Consider the following 19,379-nt stretch of genomic DNA (forward strand, 5'->3'; position numbering starts at 1 on the left):
CACATGCTAAAGAGGCTGTTTTGCAAGGACATTAATATGGTGTGCCTTGAGACATCAGCTTGCTTTTTGGTGTGCCTTGGGCAAAAAAAGTTTGAGAACCATTGGGTTAGAGGACATTACAACTACTTTATTGTTGTCAACTAAGCCAGAAAGATAACTGCAACACTCAAAGCCTACCAGTTCACACCACTGCAATAAAAACCCAAAATACCTGATATTTAATTTTAAGGTATGTGCTAGGAATTACATTCCAAGCTTTCTTAAATTCGTCAGTGAGAGACTGCTGATTCATGGGACGCACTTTTCTGACTGATCAATCCAATTCATCCCGCACAAGATCAGTTGGAGAGAGGTCTAGAGATGGAGGGGGCCCAACCATCTTTGGAAGAACAGCTTCTTCTTCTTTTTGTCTAGGTAACCCTAACAGAGCTTGGGAGAATGTTTAGGGTCATTATCTTGCTGCAAAACAAACTTTCAGCCCACAAGTCTTAGTCCAAATGGAACTGCTTGATGATGGTGGTACTGTTCCTTCTTCATGATACCCTTTACTTCAAACAAACCTCCGACTCTATCACCTGTAAAGATCCCCATACCATGGCACTACCTCCATGCTTTATTGTAGGTGTAACGCATGGTGCCTTAAGACGTTCACCAGTTTGTCTGACTCTGTAGACTGCGATTTGAACCAAATAGTTCAAACCTGTTTTTGCCCACTCTCATTTTCTTTTTCCTTGGTCGTAGTAGTTTTTTTGCAGATACACAACCCTTCAGGCCTGCCATCCTCTGATGTCTTTTCACAGTTGTCAGAGATATGGGTTTTGACCTTGTCATGTTGATTTCCTCCCTTATTTGTGGTGCTGTTTTTGGCCGATCTGTCTTACTGGTGACAATGATCTGTTTATCCTGATCTTTTTCTATCATCATAACTTCCAGTTTTTTCTAGTCTCTTCAGGGTGTAGAGATATCCTCTTGTGTTTTTTAAGATGTTTTGCAATGTCTCTTTTAGTGTATCCTTCTTTCCTCAATGTACAAATCTGTACTCTTGTGTCTTTACTCAGCTGTTTCTTTCAAGCCATTTCTGTGATAGTTTGTAATGGACACAGTTTATATTTATTGGGATTTTTGTTGCAAATTCTTAAAAGCCAAAGAGCTAAAGTGAATAATGCAAACTGTGATTTTCTTTTTATCTTTTGCACTGAAGGTGTGACAGATCATGCAATAAATACATCCCAAAATCATAGAATTTATACCAGTTTTTAAGGAAGGCATTGTGAACACAAACTTGAAGTTTCTTCCAAACTTTTGGCATGTAGCGTATATGGACAAAAGTATTTGATCACCTGACCATTACTAAACCAGGGACTGTAATGACACTGTATTCAAATACATGTACTTTGATGTGGAATGTGTCCTCTTTTGCAGCTTTAATAACCTGCACTCTTCTCGGAAGGCTTTCCACAAGACTTTGGAGTGTTTATGTGGGAATTTGTGCCCATTAATTCTGTAGAGCATTTATGAGGTCAAGCACAGCTGTTGGATGAGAAAGCCTGCTCTCCATTCCAGTTCATCCCATAGGTGCCTGATGGGGTTGAGGTCAGGGCTCTGTGCAGGCCAGTCATGATCTTCCACACCAAACTGATCAAACTATGTCTTCATAGTCCTTGCTTCGTGCACTTGGGCTCAGTCATGTTGGGAGTCTTGGTAAAATGAGGCATAAACCCTGAACAACAGCCCCATACCACTATCCCTCCTCCACCGAACTTCACAGTTGGCACAGTGTTGTCAGACAGGTAATGTTCTCCAGGCATCTGCCAAACTCGAGCTACTTTCACACTGCCTTTGTTCTGCAATGCCGTTCTGTATGAAAGTGACCGCTCCGCAATGGGGGGTCGATCTCGCCCCACCACTGATCAGGATTGGGAGGTAGTATCAGAGCCGTATCAGACTTTTCCACGAGTGTGAAAAGACGTCACAGCATCCGCAACGGCGAGTGTGCGCTGCTGTCTATGAACGGGAGATTTAAAAACCAGCGCGGTTTAATCAAGCAGCATTTCATCTGAGAAAACAGCAGGGGGATCAAACAAAGAATAATGTGGATTAACTGGAGAGACTGCGAGGTTAGAGAGCAGATCACACTCTGTACAGGAGAGGAGAGAGCAGACACATCTCTGCTCACAGCAGCGTCTGAAGTTCCATGATGTGTTCAAGTGAGCGTCACGTGAGCTGTGACACTGCTTAAAGTCAAACCTCCAACTCAGAAACATGGAGGAAAAAAGTCTATTGAATCTAATTGATCAAAATGAATGCATAACAATAGTCTAGCTCTTTCCCTGTTATGTTGTTTTATTCTGTGCTAGGCTTACCTGGCTGTAGCTTTGTATTTAACACGTCTGTGAGTGATATCAATGTTCTCTTCTACCAAAAACATATTTCCCACAAGATCTTCACACAGCCTCTGCCTCAGACTGAGTGTTGAACTGAGGGAGAGAAGTTGCTCAGCTTGTAATCATGTCATGTTTCATAATATTATCAAGGTGCCTACAAAGACCGGTATTCTTAGGACCTGCTGCATCCTGGTAACCCTCTCAAAAAGAGAAGAAAAACCATGTCTCTATTCTTCAGTTTTCACTGCATTGTGCTGTAATGAGATTTGGATGGCTCATTGTGTGAGGATTAAGTTGTCCATGCTGGCTCTGTGATGCTGTATCCTCTTATATTCCTACGTGAACAAGTCATGAAGGACTACAGAGCCACACGTTTTCCTCTGACTATAAGGGATTGTGGTTTTATTTTGTTAAGCTGCTAAATCTCCGCAGCGTCTAAATGTTTCTTTACAGATCTTTCTGACACAAATTGCTGTGGAGGAGGCTTATAGTTGAGTCAGGTTGACAGTGGAAAGAAAGACTGAGAAGCAGAGTTGTGTTACCAGCTGTTTTTTAACTCATCAGTCAGCATTTCTGTGATTACAGAGACCAGAAGAATCACGTCTATGAGTATCATCACAATAACATCAAAACTCCTTTGGAGGTTGTATGTGTGATGGTAGCTGTTTGGAGTTGTTTTTATCCTGAGAAAGCTACCAAAGCTTAAAGCAGAACACAATAAACAAATAAAGCCAGATACTTAGAAGTCTTCTCATTTCTTCATCTGTTGTCGTCTCTGCAGGGAAAAGTAATCAATACTCCTGACTCCCATGCTCAGGCCGCCACAATAAATCGATACCTGAGAAATACTTAACCAGCTAACATGGCAGAAATGGCATGCACAGACACAGATACTGACTAATGATGCTGAAACATAAATAATAGAAGAATTACACCAGACATTATGTGATTAGTGGCAGAGCTGCACTGCAATATTATCAGATAGTTGCCTGAATATTTCTCCAAAATGATGGACAACTTTTGGCTTACATCTTAACCCTCAGATGAACAAGTGACTTGACCCTACACTCTCCTATAAGTGGGTCTAAAAGGACTCGTGTTAGAGGCGTTGTGTTTTAATGATACTTTTGTCTTTTGGTTAAGAATAACCATTTGTTTCATATTTTGCGTTATATTTTGATCTACACAAGAAAGAATTTATGTTTTAAATAGATTTTTAATTTTAATAACATTTTAAAACATTTTGACATTTGGGAAAGAAAATTACACAACAGCAATAGAACAATGTCAACATCCTTTTTGAGTGTGTGTGTGCGTGTATGTGGTGATTTTTTAACAGAGTTGAGCTCTTTGCGCACTGAGTTTTTTTTGTTTTTTTGTTTTTTTTTTGTTGTCCAGTTGATTTTTTGAAACAGGTTCGATTTAATTAAGTTTTTGCATCAATCCAAGTCATTTAAATTGGGGACTGATAAGTCAGATCAGTGCTGCTTCCTTCTCACTCACCCCTCCACTCTCTCTCTCCCTCTCTCAGACTGAAACCTCACTTTAAATGGATTTATGCTAGTACACATCTATTAACTGAAAAATAATCTAAACTTACCTTAAGAACCTCTAACCGATTAACCGAGTTAATTGTGATGAAATAAGATCCACAATTAGTTTTTTACTACTTTTTAATTGCGAGTAATTGCATGCTTTATTTTCTCTTTCAGCTCACACTGGTTAAGCCAAGTCAGTCCTATTTGAATTTCATTTATTATTTTTTACAGATTTTGAATTATATTCGAGTAATTATGCACATTTTTTATTAATATGTGTGTAAAACGTTCAGTTGCTTTAATCACCGTGTAGTTACACATTTGTCCACTAGAGTACTCTCCAATATTACATTACCGATTGCAGTGACGAAATAATGAGCTAAAAGCAAAAGCAGTTTATGTTAATTTTTATGTAGCCTACTTTTTTAGTGCAAACAGCCACATGCACCATTTAGAGGCCTTTAACAGGTATTTTTGGTACTGTTGGTCAACTTTAAAACAAATGGGTTAGAAATTAAATGTCAAACAAAAATAAACTAAATTGTGCCACTTACGGTGGTGATGACATTATGTTTATAATGAACAAAACATTGAAAGGTCTGTATCCAAACAGGAAGCCTTAACTTAAGGCTGACCACGCTAAAGGATTTTAGGCATGATATGAGGCAAGATTTACCTCCCCTGACATTCAAGGGGGGCGAAAACGATTATTTGTTTGAATAATTCTCATGTGTGTGGTGTCAACATGATTACTTTACCATTCCAAAACTGTGTCATAGCCTCCTGGACCCCGAGTCGTAAATATCAAATGTGCTTGATATTTACGATTCTAGTTCGTAGTGCCTCTGACAGAATACTTCCATCAACCAATGAGAGCGAGCAGACGGGGTGGGGTCACCAGCCGGATCATACGTACTTTTCTTCCTGAAGTGACATGATCATCTGAAGTCAATGGCAGGTCAGCAGGTGTGTGGTCTCTAGTGATCTGACAGTCTGGCTGAGTTGACAAGTGCATGCGCTCAGAGGATTAGAGACGAAAAATCGTTTGAAATTGTCCTGATGTCTGTGGTCTCCCACGGTTTTAAAGTTGTATAAGATTTTAAAATTGTCTAGTATGCAGCTGGCCTAAGACAGAAAAATCCAAAATGACACAAAAACAGTTTAAAATGCAAAAGAATTGTAAAACGCAACTAAGGGTTGTGATTAATCATGATTAGTCTCAAAACTTCTGTAGTTAATCAGCCAAAAAAAGAGAAGAAAATTTTTTTTTCCTGGTTTAGCCATAATGTTGAAATGTTGCAGATTACACCTTTAAGTAGTTGCAGCTAAGCCATAGTGGCACATTCTCATATTTCTGGTATTAGATTACTCATATATCATCCAAATTCTTCATTATTTCTCTCTAAGATACTTTGGTAAAATTGTTACTGAAACTTTCAGAAAAATAAAGCCTTTAGGTTGAATTGAATCAAAACATCTCCCTTATTTTTATTCAGTATTATGCAATATATTTCTGGCTTCACTGAGATTAATATCCTCACAAACAAGCCCATAATACATAGAAAGTAAATTTGACACAAACATTTCCTGCATCATTTTCAGAGAGCAGCTCTCTCCTAACTACAATTACCTGGAGTGAGTGTGGGCGTCTGTTGTTGCCTGCAGTCTGTCTCGCTCCAAGGCCACTGCTGTAACTCCAGACCTGAATGCAGCCGGATAAATTACGACTTTGAAATCAAGCATCCGTCGAAGTGCAGTCATTCTGAGGAGCATCAGGGGGATTGTGGGTTTCTACACAGATGGCAAACGTATTCACCGGCCTTGTTTTGATGAGGTCTGAGGGGACAGAAAGCTTCCCTCACCCTTGCTTTTCCATCCATGTTGTCCTGTTGTAAGTGGGCAGGCAGATGCAGGACAGATAGCATCTGATTATTTAATAACATCCCCATATGCTGTTTAATGTCAGTGTCTGCCCCCTCGCTTTTGTTCTGGCCTGAACCAGAGGAAAACAGCCGCCAGGGAGGGAGATGGAAATATTTGTATGTAAAACAAATTAATGACTAAACCCTTCGTCAAACAAAACAGTCACCTCGTTCCCTTCTTAGTCACCTTCATGTCTTCTTCAGCTAGTGGATTAATGATTTTTTTATGGGTATCATAACCTCCACTTTGTAGCTATAGATCAAGCTCTGCCTCTGTGTGCGTGTTTCTCCTCTCTGGGTGTTTGCATGCTGCCCCACTCTCCCCTCGTGCCTTCGTTTTCATCCCTGGCTCTGTGACAGGTAGGGCTGTAAATGATTTTGCAGTTTTTTTCCAGTTCATCTCCCGAGACCTTTGAGTATTAATTAAAATGCTGCATGCATTAGCTCGGTTTGAGTGTTTACGCTGCTGCTCAGAGGGTGGGCTGCTGGATTTTCTCAGTGAGGGTGGAAAAGATGCAATAAATGCGAGCCTGCGGGAGGTTTTGTGTCCTGATGAGTAGGTTTCTGAAGTCATGCTATCCTGGATGAATCACTGCATGTTGTTTTCATGTATGTCAAGCTTTAAATTCGAGCAGATGCAGTTCAACCCTTTGAAAGAGAAGCAGCAGTATATTTAGAGACAGAAGGCCATCAGAAAGATGAAACCGAGCGTGGTAGTGGCTTTAGTCAGCAGGAGGATGACTAAGGCCAGATTTGCTGCCTCTAAAGCACCAGACTCCCATCAAGCAACCAGTCAGCCAAGAGAGACAGAGGCAGGCGTCCTCACTGCCTGGCAGCACATGCTAAAGGGCTCACAGCCCTCCAGAGGAAGAACGCTTTTGTCAGCTGTGCTGGAGCTGTCAGTCAAGGCTGGCCACCGGGCTGTGACGGCATGTGTCAGATCTGCACAAATACTCTACGATTTACTGTAGCAACTGGTGGATCTACTCTAATAGACTTCTAAAAAATAGGTCACATGTTAACCTTTGACACAGATTTTAATGGCCAGGTATGCTTACACAGAAAAAAGAGTCTGAGGGGAATTTCACAGAAATAGACATAATAGAGCTAAACAAAAAATGTTAAAGAACAGGCAGGACTGTGCCCACAAGTATGGGAACAAAATTTTAAAGAGGGTTCAAATACAGCTGAAATTCAATCCATATGCATCACACAGATAGACATTGTTACACTTAAACCCTACAAATCAAAACCAATTAGGTTTTAGTTGAAAAAATGAGGGTTTTTGTAATAGAGGTGAGCCCAAAACCACTGAATATTTTACAAGTCATTTGAGAAAATCCTCATTTGAATGCCAGCCTCATAGTTAAACACCTGCTTATGAAACAAGGACCCTTTTATTTCAGCTATATGTTGTTGTTACATAGGTATTTCTACGTAGGCGTTGAGGCTGACTGGTATTGGAAAAAGCTGGCATTTAGATATTTTTTCTCTGTGCGATATATATATATATATATATTTTTTTTTTTTTCTTGATTTTTTTTAAGGAAAACTAAAATAAAACCAGACAAATGTATTGCATTTTTATGTATACATCATACATATCTGAAATCCCCCATTTTATTTATTCATATTTGGTTCTTTAAGTCATTTGCAGGTTTCAAATGTCAAACTCTATACAGCCCTCTGACAGAATTTCTGACATACACAAAAATACAGAGGAGGAGGAAAGGGAAAAGAGAAAACAGTTGGATGGAATGACTAAATTGCTCCAGAACTTTACAAATAAACTTGTTTCTTGTTATTGTGTAACTTAAATGTGTCTAATATTGTCTCAATCTTGTCTAATATTGTTGAATTTAGTTGACTTGGCCTGGCCCATGAGTTTAAGATATGATTTGATGAAGTTCACTGTGTTGTTTTTAGGGCCCAACTGATGAGGAGCTTGGGGGGCAGATACCGATGTTAGAGAATAAAAAATTCCAATAACCAATACATCTGCTGATTAAAATTTTGCATAATATTTTCAAATTAATTGACTTTCACAATGCTGATAATTCTTCTGTTTGCTTCTTACTGAGGTGGTAATGGGTGTTGATGTGAGGAGCATCATATTGAGGAGTCTGTGATATGAGGCCAACCCCCACTCACATGCAACAGAGGGTCAAAATATTAGGAACACCTCTTACAACGACAGCAACACTCAATTTAATGTCAGTAATAAACATAAAGAAGAATGGATCACCTCCCTGACAGTGTCAACAACACTGACAACGCTGAGATGTTATTGGTGCGCATTACATTGCACAGATGTGTCTAATGAAGAGGTCAGTCACTGTATTGATAAATGATGAATTTATTGTCATCTTTAAGTAATAGGTAGCTATATAAGCACCATCATAAAAGTCACAGGTACAACATGATTTGAATTGCTTTCCTCTAAAGTCCTATAACCATGTATTTTGTTTCACACCATGACGTCGTTATGAATCAAACTCTGACAAGAGCCCCCCACCCCCATCCCACTTACCCCTGTTTATTTTGTCATTATTGACTCAGCTCTGTTAAGCTAGGTTATCATAACTTTAGCTCGCTAACATAAACAGATAAGCATGACCAACACAATAACGCACGCCAAGACTCATGGACAAGCGGGTTGAATTTAAACAGGAAATTTGCAATATTGTTTATTTTCTGATATGAAAGGAGTCATACGCCCTCTACTGGATAAGTAATAAAGCACAGACATCATGCCTTTGTAAAACCAAGTCTTATCCCTTGCTCTTTATTAGCAGAAATATGTGTGTGGACATCAGCGTTTATCAGACAACGTTTGGCCAATTACCAGTTATTTTTTAATCAGCTACAATCTGCTGTTTCAATCAGCCGGTCAATCAATCGGTCAGGCCCCAATCGTGTTGCTGTGATTATAAACAAGCAGTGGGACAAGGTGCTGCTGATAGCAAGAATACTCTCGCTTACCAACCTCATGTAATTTGGCGTCTGCCTGGAGCTTCATGCTGGTGGATCCGTGACGGCAGCAGCATCACCTGAAGCCTGAACATAGATACAGGGGACACAGACTCTGCATGCACAATGAAACTGAAATAAAAAGCTTAAATACAAGCTTGTGTCTTCTACAGGAGCATATACCTCCGTTTAACACACAGGTAGCTCATGGTAAGTGTACACTGAACGTTCAGGGCTATTAATAAAAATCAAATATGGAGAAAGTGAATGAATTCTTCACCAGGACATGTTGAGCCCTGCATCATGAGATCATCGTCTATCAGAGTATCCTCCATCTTCTCCTGCCTCTAAACGTCCTTTTCATTGGCTGTCTATCCCCTCACTGCCTGTGCTAACTGAATAAGCTGATGTAGCTCTGGATTACAGTAGACTGGAGGAAAGAAGTAGTCTACTTCAATGACATTTCTCTCACAAAAGGATCATTGCTCCTTCTTGATTTGTCGGTATACCTACCGAGCTGCATAGACTTCATGATGTGGCAGGTGGTGACAGCACAGAGGAGAGAGCGGTTGTGTCTTATCATCCTCCCTCTTCCCTCCCAAGCCCTGTGATTCCAGGGTGGTTGCAGCTCTCAGCCTCTGTTCTCTCCTCCCTTTATTTAAGTCACTTCAGAGACACACAGTTTGCTATAATTGTAAGAGGATTACTTTAGAGCTGACATAATATTTTAGCAAGATGCAAGTCTACCCATAATGCACTTTGACACAGATAAATTGAGTTAAATAGACTTAATTATGAGTCTGCACTGGTAGTAGTCATTAATGTGAGTAGTGTTACAAATTCAGCGTGTGGTAATTATTATGTTTTATATTTAATATAACCACAGCCTTCTGCCTGATGAAGGAGGCTCGTTCAAAGGCTGATCTGTTTCTTGTTGTGCGGGCAGAAGACTTCAAACTCATCAGATCTTAAGAGATCACAAGCTGCTGTTAAAAATGATGCTGTGAGCTAAATGTCAATATGCTCACCGTGACTAAGGGTCTGCTGGTTTTAATAGCGTCCTGCCAGATGGAGGACCGTCAAAGTCCTGCAGGGAGCAGCAGTAGCAGAAGAAGTTCTCAGATTCTTATCTTACATAAAAGCAGAAACATCAACCCTGCAATCACTAATTAAGATGCTTGCAGTGGTATTTCTGTTTGGTCTTAAATCGATTATCTCCCATGAGAAAAACACTCAAAATATGATTTAGTTTGGATTATACTGCAGACCCCATGCTGGGTGGCCTCCTAGTGAGTTGTCAGTGGTGAGGCTTTTGTGCAGCTGAACTAGAAGATTTTTACTGGAATCATAATTTTTTACTGAATTAGAGTTGACTTTGATGCATTAGGGTCCAATTTTGAGACTATTTCTCACAATTACAAAGTTGTGTTTTGAACTGAGATGAAGTCTTTGACTGGTTCAGCTCCTTTGGTGATTTAAACAAGACTAGTAGAAATAGTGGAAACACTTGTTAATAACTACATATCATTAACCAAGCATTTAGTCATAAAGCATCATTAATTATTCATACATGTCATGTATAAACAGCTATAAATGTTTTTTTTGATGCGTAAGTAAAGAGTTAGGGTAAATAGTCTGTGTAAATGATGCAGAACCTTGCATACAAATATTTAGATGAACTGCTAACACCTCTTTTTGTAGTTGATCAAACAGTTGATTTATAAATGTGATAAAATGGAAAATAGAATGATAAAGCCCATTATAGATAAATGTGTAAAGCCAAAAACACACCGTGTTGTGTCATGAGACACCCCTAGCACACACCAGTAGCAATGTGTCATAGGTCCCACTCCCCACCACTGTTGTTGGGGAGAAACCTGATACCAGATGATAATAGGAATGCATACACTTGTTTTGTCTGCTGACATTGTTGCTGTAGTTGAATACAGTTCATTTAACTTGAATTACTTGTAGCTGTCCTGCTTGTATTATGTGGAATCTTCCAACTGATCTGATCCACTGATATGGCCCCTGAAACTTTTATTTTTTGGCCACAGCTGTAAATTTTTATACATTTAAGAAATCTTGAATATGCAATATCATCAAGAAATGTCTGTCAGAATCAATCCACTTCGACCCTTATGACATCAGAAAACACATCTCAAGTTATTTTGGTTAAGAAGTCAAAATACATTTCAAATGTAATGTGAGTGAAATCCTTCAGATGTGTTAAAAGCATTTCATCCCTAGGACTGAGAGATTCACGGTCTGCCTCCCAACGATGTGCACTGATTAAAAATGTAAAAGGAGTATTAATAATTTCTGCTGATCCAATATTTTCATGTATATCTGTCTGAGTGGGATTCTATATTTAAAACTAAGGCCTGAAAGAGCCCACAGCACCTCTGCTACTCCTTCAGCTTCCTCCTCCTATCTGTGAGAGAAAGCAGCGTTGGCCAGTGTTTTCTCAGGTGATCCTGACTTTGAAATTATTGTTCAGGCTTTCATGGGCTTGTTGGTGGTGGTAGTCTTGTTTAAGTAAAAGAAAGACAACCAATCCATGTGTCTGCACTGGTAAACATACTTAACACAACTACAGTTAAAGAGATTTAAGTAGACCTGGAGGCATAAAAAGCTACTGTAGTTCATGTGCACCCTCTTAATACTCTAAATGATGTTTACTTGATGTTCATGATTGATTACAACTGTGACATAGTCTGTGTGGGCAGAGGTCAAGCTTCAGTTCTGCCTCATATTGGTAACATTGTTACTTGCCTGAGTATGCTTCTGTCCCCTCAATCCAGTACAGCAGGTGGTGTTATCCAATGGCTGGTTTGCAAATCCACCAAGAAAAAGAAAGAAGAAGCTATCATGGCAGCTACTTGCATCACCTACTGGGTGACATTATGTCCAATGGAGTACAATACAGTCAATCCTGCTATGGATGCTGTTATTATTTTTGAGGCGTGTGTAAATTGGTGTGAATCAAATGAATGAGCATAGGTATTGCGTGCGGCAAAGCTTGTGAAAACATTTAAACTTACCTTAACCCCCTTTTTAAGTGAAATGTAGATAAAGTCAATTGGGGCTTGTTGGTTTTTTTAGCCTTTCACATGTTAAAACTTCCTGTAAACTCACATTAGGATGGAGCTTTCCACATTTTGCAAATAGTAAATGAAATAAAATAAAATTAATATTATATAAGGTCCATCTTGATCTGTTTAAAAGCACACAGAACATCACTTCATATTTTTAGATATTGTATGATAATAGTTGTGGGCTATTATTTTCATATTTCCTCTTACTGATGGAAAAATAAAGTGCAAAGGAGCTGTGCTCAGAGAGAGAAAGAGAGGACAAAAGGAGAGGGTTGTTAACTGACCTGTGATGTGTGAAAACAATACTTCTACTATAAATCTCTTTATTTTCTTAGACTGGAAGCATTGTGTTAAAGGACTGAATGAAACACCTGCAGAAGAGGCATGCTCTCTGCTATCTGCTCGTACAAGCACCCCAGCAGATGCTTATATAATGTATTTTAAATATCTGGTGATAATACTGTGTAGTGAGATAAAATTGGGAGAAGTCTAGTTGGTATAGAAAAACAGATACTGCCCAATCCTAAAATCTACCGTACAGCTTCCATGCTCTACACAAAGTGCTCTTGGGAACCTTCAATGCAGCAGGCTTTTTGTAGCCTTCCCCAGTTCTGTGTTGTGCAACAACCCTGTCTCTGAGCTCTACAGGCAGTGCCTTTGACGTCATGGCTTAGTTTTTGATCTGATATGCTGCTAAGCCTTCTAGACAGGTGTGTGCCTTTCCAGATAACATGCAATCAATTTAATTCCCTACTGATGGACTCCAGTCAAGGAACAGAAACATCTCAGTAAAGTCTGAGAGATATGGGAGGCACCTGAGCTACATTTCAAGTGTTTTGCAAAGGGTTTTCAATACCTGTTTCAATGTGATGTTTTAGTTTTTTATTTTTGCAGAAAATCCTAAAATTCTGTTTTCACTTTGTCATTCTAGGGTACTGGGTGTAGAATACAAATGATGTTTTGTTTTAACTTCAGCATCAGGCTGCAACATAACAAAACAGAAAAAAATGAAGGGGGTCTGAATACTTTCTTAATGCACTGAATAAAGGAAATGGTGACTGAAGTCATGTAACATTGTGGAAGCAGAAGGACTCAGCAAGATGGCATTTGTCAAAATAAGTGCAAACCGGGCGCGCCAGTAGTCGAGTGGTTAAGAAGTGCGCCATGTACGAAGGCGACCAGGGTTTGAATCCGGCCCGTGGCACTATTTCCTGCATGTCTCTCCCCGCTCTCTTCCCTGTTTCCGACTCTCTCCACTGTCCTATCTAATAAAGGCAAAAAGGCCAAAAATAACTCTTAAAAAAAAAAAAAAAAAAAAAAAAGTGCAAACCCCCATCCCATGGAACAACAGCTACAAAAATGGAAAAGATGAAGTCAAATGTCATCATCACTCGTCATTTTACTCAGAACCGGAATTTGAAGACTGCAGCGCAAAGATACGTCAGTTATGAACATCACACTGCTGAACACACAGTGGAGGATGTAAAAAAAATTCCAGAGAGTGAGGCATGTAGGGGAAAGTGTCAGGCAAGGGCTGAGGTCTGTCTATTTCTCTACCTGGCCCAGGAAGAAAATGCATACTAGTGAACTAGTGAATAATCCATTACTGATTCATAAGGGTATGAAGTAAACGGGTATTGAAATTTAATGTAGACCTAAATGGGCTTTAGAAAACAAATCTAGAGAGAGCCAACAGAGAGTTAATGTGGAAGTGCACGCTTTAAGAATGTGAAGTTATTCAGTACTTTTAGAGCATAATCTGCAAAACAATAGGGTGTTTTTTATTGAAATTCCTGTTATCCACATGTCAGTTTGGGGCTGAAATAGCCAACAGGAGTATTTTTATTGCACTGGCTGTAATCTTTATCGAGTACTTTTATAATGTGTATCCTCTGAGGCCGTTTATTTTCCGCCTCACAGCGTCTGATCCGGCTGGGTGTAAAGGAGGAGTATAAATGACGTCCTGTCTTCATGCCAGACTCTCTGAGTGAGTCCACTGTGGTAGCTGGCATTGCCAAGGAAACAAGTTCGTGATCGAGCTGCTGATGCAGCTGATGTCAAAGTGGGCAGTGGGCACCCTGCTGAGCTGCCTTAAATAGAAAAACACAACTGTTACTCCCACCTGCTTAATTACATTTGGGTAAAAATGGGTCACATAAACCTAATCCTGAAGTAAAAGGAAGAAAGTGCATCCCCCACAGACAGTTATCCCTGTGAGCCATCCACAGCTTGTGCTCTTCTTGTTAATGCTGTAGTTTTCAGGCTTAGTTCACACAGGCCTGAAAACTTGTCGGGAGACCACTGTGTTATCCTGGGTCAGTGTCACATCTGTTACTCTACAACCCGGTCCTCTCAGACATGGCAAACATCTGGAAACTCCACATGAGAGAGTCACACCACTCTTAACCAGCTGCTGTTAAAAATCTCTCACCTAAACTTCCCTGGTTCTATCAAAACATCTTTTTTTCTTCATAAGATTTAAGATGCGCACTTTATAGACTATTTCAAACATATGCTGCATGACAGCATAAAAACAAAATAGTTTATGCTAACAATTAATTGTATTAGAAAAGATAATGTTTCAAGCACTTTTTTTCTAAGGAACCAGGCTCGTAATTGTCATGGATTTGTATGAAACATACAGTCTGTAGATTCAATCCACAAGAGGGCTCTCAATCAAATCAATAACAATAGATGAGGTCGAGAGATGTGCTGCACAGCTCGGCCATCCCTCGCCTCTGTCATTTTTGTTTTGTGGATGAAAGTCACATAATGAGAGAAAAGTAGGCCTGTAGTCAACCAGAGAATAGCTTGGTTGACTGAAGTTACAGCCACATATCATGTTTGTATAGTGGGTCCATACGCCATGTTTGCTTGAAGAGAAATACTTAAATAAATGTAACTTCCTTCATTCACTTGTTACAGCTGTCAGTAAACTTACAGCTCATCAGGATCGTAGACACTGTGCTCCTACAACTACGGCAGCTCTTAAGGGAGGCTACATAACTGTTGCTTATATCATTGCACCAAACACATTCAACCAATCGACCAGCAGGATCTTGGTCAGATGATAGTCAATTGACCAACCAACCAGCCAACCGACTAGAAGGTGTCAGCCTTATAAAAGTCGTTAAAAGTGGCCTTCCTGGTCTTTGAAAAAAGCTACTTTCTTGGATTTGGTGGTTTCCTTTTTAAAAAAGAAACTGTTAAACTTTCCCCAAATTTTCCTGGGATACATGGTATAACAGTCAGGTATTTAAAAAAACACACAGGAAGCAGATCGGACCAAGAACTCTCTTCATTTTGAATCCTTGACATTTTCTTACAGGTTATATAGATTGGTTAAAAACAAACAAAAAAAGCCTAAAAAATATTTTTAAAAGTGTTCCTGTGTTCCTCTCGTTTGCCCATCATGTTTGAGAGCAGCAACCATGATGCATGATGGGGAATATTTCAGGGCTAGTGACCATCGATTGTTCACTACTTTTCACAATGCATTGTGGGATAGAACGAGTGCCTCCCTCTGTGTGTTATGGTGCATATGTATTGTCTTTTTCTCCCTGTTTTGAGGTAATATGAGTACTCATCCTTGTATTTGGTCTGGAAAATGTGGTATCACTGTATCCCTAGATTATTAATAAACTTCAGATCATTTGTCTTCACTGATTCACCCCCAACCAGACTAAATAAATAGTTTGTATCACATTATTGTGTATCACCTTGCAACCAGCAATGCATGTTTGACAGTTAGATTTTGGAGAGGACCATGGTGCGAGGTCCATCCATATATTGCGGAGCACCATCCAGTGATGTGCGATTATGTATGAGCGAGTCATACTTACCATGCTCATTGAATTTGTATGATCCCACCTGGCTTTAGATGCAGAGCAGAGGTGCAGATGTTAAATTGTCAAAGGGGCATTTTAAATTGCTTTCTGTGGGGATGAAACAGTTTTGTTCCCATTTTGTTCTTCTTCCTCACTGTATTTTTCTTAACGACCTGGATGTTGACATCAATGCTTGAGAAGTCTTTCAGTATATAACGATGGTTTAAAAAGCTGAATTAACAGTGAATTTTGAGGTCTGAAGTTTACTGTCCCATATCCAAGGCTTCACAAGTAAGGCAATTTAATGACAAGGCAAACTGCAGATCTGCAGTTGGACGTGAATTTGTAGGTTTTGGTTTGTCCGATCCAGAACACCTGATGATTTGATGGCAGCAGAGCAGAAAGCTGTGGGCTTGGCTGAGAAGAGTAAACATGCCTGAAGCAGGAACACAATGCCATCTGCCTCCTGACACCATTAGGGACTGATTAGACTGCTATTTTAAAATGAAAATCCTGAATAATGTGAATGGTAATTTCAATGCCCTATTTGAGTATATGTCATACTACAGGGGTGTGTATAAGTTGAGATTTTTACAGTGGAACATTGGCACAGCAAGCTTTGATTTCATGATCAGTTAATGGACGATAGAAACTGCTGAATGAACAAACTAACTAAACTTAAGGCTATACACTTTAAAACTAACTTATTTTGCTGTGCCCTTTCTATAATATATTATTGTATGGATAGTCATGACATCAGTATAAAGCTGATGGTTTGTTATTTAATTAAAAGTAATCCTTTAATAATCTTCCCCCTTTTTGCATATTTTATAGTGCCTATAAAAGTATTCACCCCCTTGGATGTATTACTCTTTTATTGGTTTTATAAATCAACCATGGATAATATAATTTGGCCTTTTGAACAAAAAAATTGAAAAAATTACAAAATATGCTCTTTATAGTCAAAGTGAAAACTGATTTCCACAAAGTAATGTCAGTTAAATAAAAATGTGTAATGTAGAATAAGTGACCCAGGCTTGCACATCTGGACATTGTAATTTTACTCCATTCTTTTTTGCAAAACTGCTGTGTGCTTGAGGTCATTGTCTTGCCGGAAAACAAATCTTCTCCCAAGCCGTAGTTCTCAGATTAAATAAGTCTGTCTCCAGGATTTTCTTATATTTTTCCATGCTCATTTTTCACTCTACCTTTACAAGCTTTCCATGGCCAGCTGCCAAGAAGCATCTTCACAGCATGATGCTGTGCTTCAGGGGGTGTGGTGTTTTTGTGGTGATGTGCAGTGTTTGATGTCTGCCACACATTGTATGTTGTCTGATGGCCATAAAGCACCATTTAGTCTCATCAGACTTTCTTTTACTTGACCACGGAGTCTCTCACATGCCTTTTGGAGAACTCTAGTCAAGATTTAAAGCCAACAGTGGCTTTCGCCTATAAAGCTTTGACTGGTGAATAGCCCGGGCAACAGTTGTTGTATGCAGTCTCTCCCATTTCAGCTGCTGAGGCTTGTAACTCCTTCAGAGTAGTCATAGGTGTCTTGATGGCCTTTTTTTTTGTATCCATCTCCTGACTTACACGTTTCAATAACCTTTTCTCTGAGTTGCTTCAAGTGCTCTTTTGTCTTCATGGTGTAATGGTAGCCAGGAATACTGATTAAGCAGAGACTGGACCTTCGAGACACAGATGTCTTTATACTATAATCACTTGAGACACATTGACTGTGCTCAGGTGATCCCCATTTCACTTACTGTGAGACTACTAGCACCATTTGGCTGGACCTCTGTTGTATTAGGTCAGTCACTTTAAAAAGGGGAGAATATTTACGCAATCACTTATTTTACCTTTCATAATTTTCTTAAATTGACATTACTTTGTAGAAATCTGTTTTCACTTTGACATCAAAGATTTTTTGTCATTAAAGCCAAACTACTATATATTGATCATGACTGATTTATAAAATTAGTAAAAGGGTAAAACATCCAAGGGAGTAAGCACTTTTTAAAGGAGCTGGAAAGTGATTTTCTTATTCTGTATTTGAACTAGGAATGCAGCAAAGTTTTCAGGCTACTGTTTAATAGTCTGTATGGAGAAGTCAATATCAGGCTGAATCGCTGATTGCTGTCACCTGTGTTACCTGCAGACATAAAGAGGAAGAAAGGCTGCTTTTAGGGGATTGTCACTGAAAAATACCGAACTGCGTAAAAAAAGAAATCTATGCTATAATTAAAAAAACAGGTCTTTTTTAACTTTCATTTATCCCCTTATAAAATATTTTCCTTTATAAGAATTTACAGTGGTACTAATCCAAGGCTATCTTCTTTCTCCAACCAGGCCACAATTGGAATTGACTTCCTGTCAAAAACCATGTACTTGGAAGATCGAACGGTAAGAACCTGCAGTTTCTGCTGTACCATGTCATGACAAAGATGTTAAATGTTTATAATGTGTCAGTGGTATAAAAAGCTCCCTCTGTCACACATACTGAAGAACTGTTCATCACTACAACACTGCATGCACTGACATCAGTGACTAATGCTGCATGGCATCTTTTTACCTTGTGATATGTAGATGAGGACAGTCAAAGCTGCCTGCATGTCTCTTTATCTCAGAGAATCATTCAGTACGACCTTGAAATGAGCATCATGAGGCGTCTACAGATATAAATAATGTCTGAGTGTGAATATGTGCGGTGTACCCCCGGTTTGATATCCTACATGTTTAAGACTGTGTGTGAGTTATGTAAGCTTGTGTGTGTGTAGGGAGCCGAGTGTTCCCAGGCTCTCTGATTATCTGAATAATCTCAGCCTCCTCAGCTTTCTCTCTCTGAACCACAGGTCAGGTTGCAGCTCTGGGACACAGCGGGACAGGAGCGCTTCAGGAGCCTCATCCCCAGCTATATACGTGACTCCACTGTGGCTGTGGTGGTCTACGACATCACAAGTCAGTATCTCTCATTAGATTTAAGAATTTTAGAATTTCCAGCAAAGTTCTTACTGACCAGCATTTTGCCAGATCAGATTGTTTGTGTCTATCCTGAATAAGTCCCCTTCAGCGAATGCAAAGACATGTTAAACTGCTCTATTTGAGATGCAAATCATGAAAATTTGTTTAAGTCAGAAATTTGCATGACACTGTGTTTCTAAAGAGTATCAGAAATAATCAAACCAAACCTCAATAAATACAACAAGCATTTTCACATGCTTCCTTGCTTGTCTTGTAGACAAGACTGACACATTAATTTTCTCTTTAAAAATCCTCATTATTATGTAGTTATACCAGCATCATTTCAACATCGTGACTGCTTATTTATCCTAGCAAAACTATTTATTTTGGATTTATACACAGGGTCGACTGATTATCATCTTGACTGATTATAGGCATTTTGCAGATAATCTGTATCTTTGGGCTCCATTTTCCAATCATTGATACTTCAGCTACTTGAACTCTGCTCAGATTTGTGTTTTCCTCTCTAGCTGCTTTAACTTTCCACTGCTTCCCCTGATGTCCAACACACTATCTGAACGGCTAGATGTCATATGAGTACTAGCCAGTCAATCTGATCCAATCCACTTGATTTATGTAGCAGAAGAAAAAACAGAGTTGAACAAGAACTACGTTACAT

General features: G+C 39.3%; 1 protein-coding gene across 3 annotated transcripts in view; it reads left to right on the plus strand.

Moving 5' to 3' along the window:
- rab6ba (RAB6B, member RAS oncogene family a) overlaps positions 1-19,379 on the plus strand; it is a 100,944-nt gene that overhangs the window by 47,463 nt on the left and 34,102 nt on the right. Inside the window, exons 3-4 of one of the 3 annotated variants that reach the window (XM_041792062.1) lie at positions 18,089-18,142; positions 18,562-18,697. In XM_041792062.1, the coding sequence (XP_041647996.1) occupies positions 18,089-18,142; positions 18,562-18,697 (190 nt within the window). The remainder of the gene's footprint in view (positions 1-18,088; positions 18,143-18,561; positions 18,698-19,379) is intronic. The other 2 variants (XM_041792063.1, XM_041792064.1) reach the window with 2 other exon arrangements.

The sequence above is a fragment of the Cheilinus undulatus genome, linkage group 7 (assembly GCF_018320785.1).
Source record: "Cheilinus undulatus linkage group 7, ASM1832078v1, whole genome shotgun sequence".
Lineage (NCBI taxonomy): Eukaryota > Metazoa > Chordata > Actinopteri > Labriformes > Labridae > Cheilinus > Cheilinus undulatus.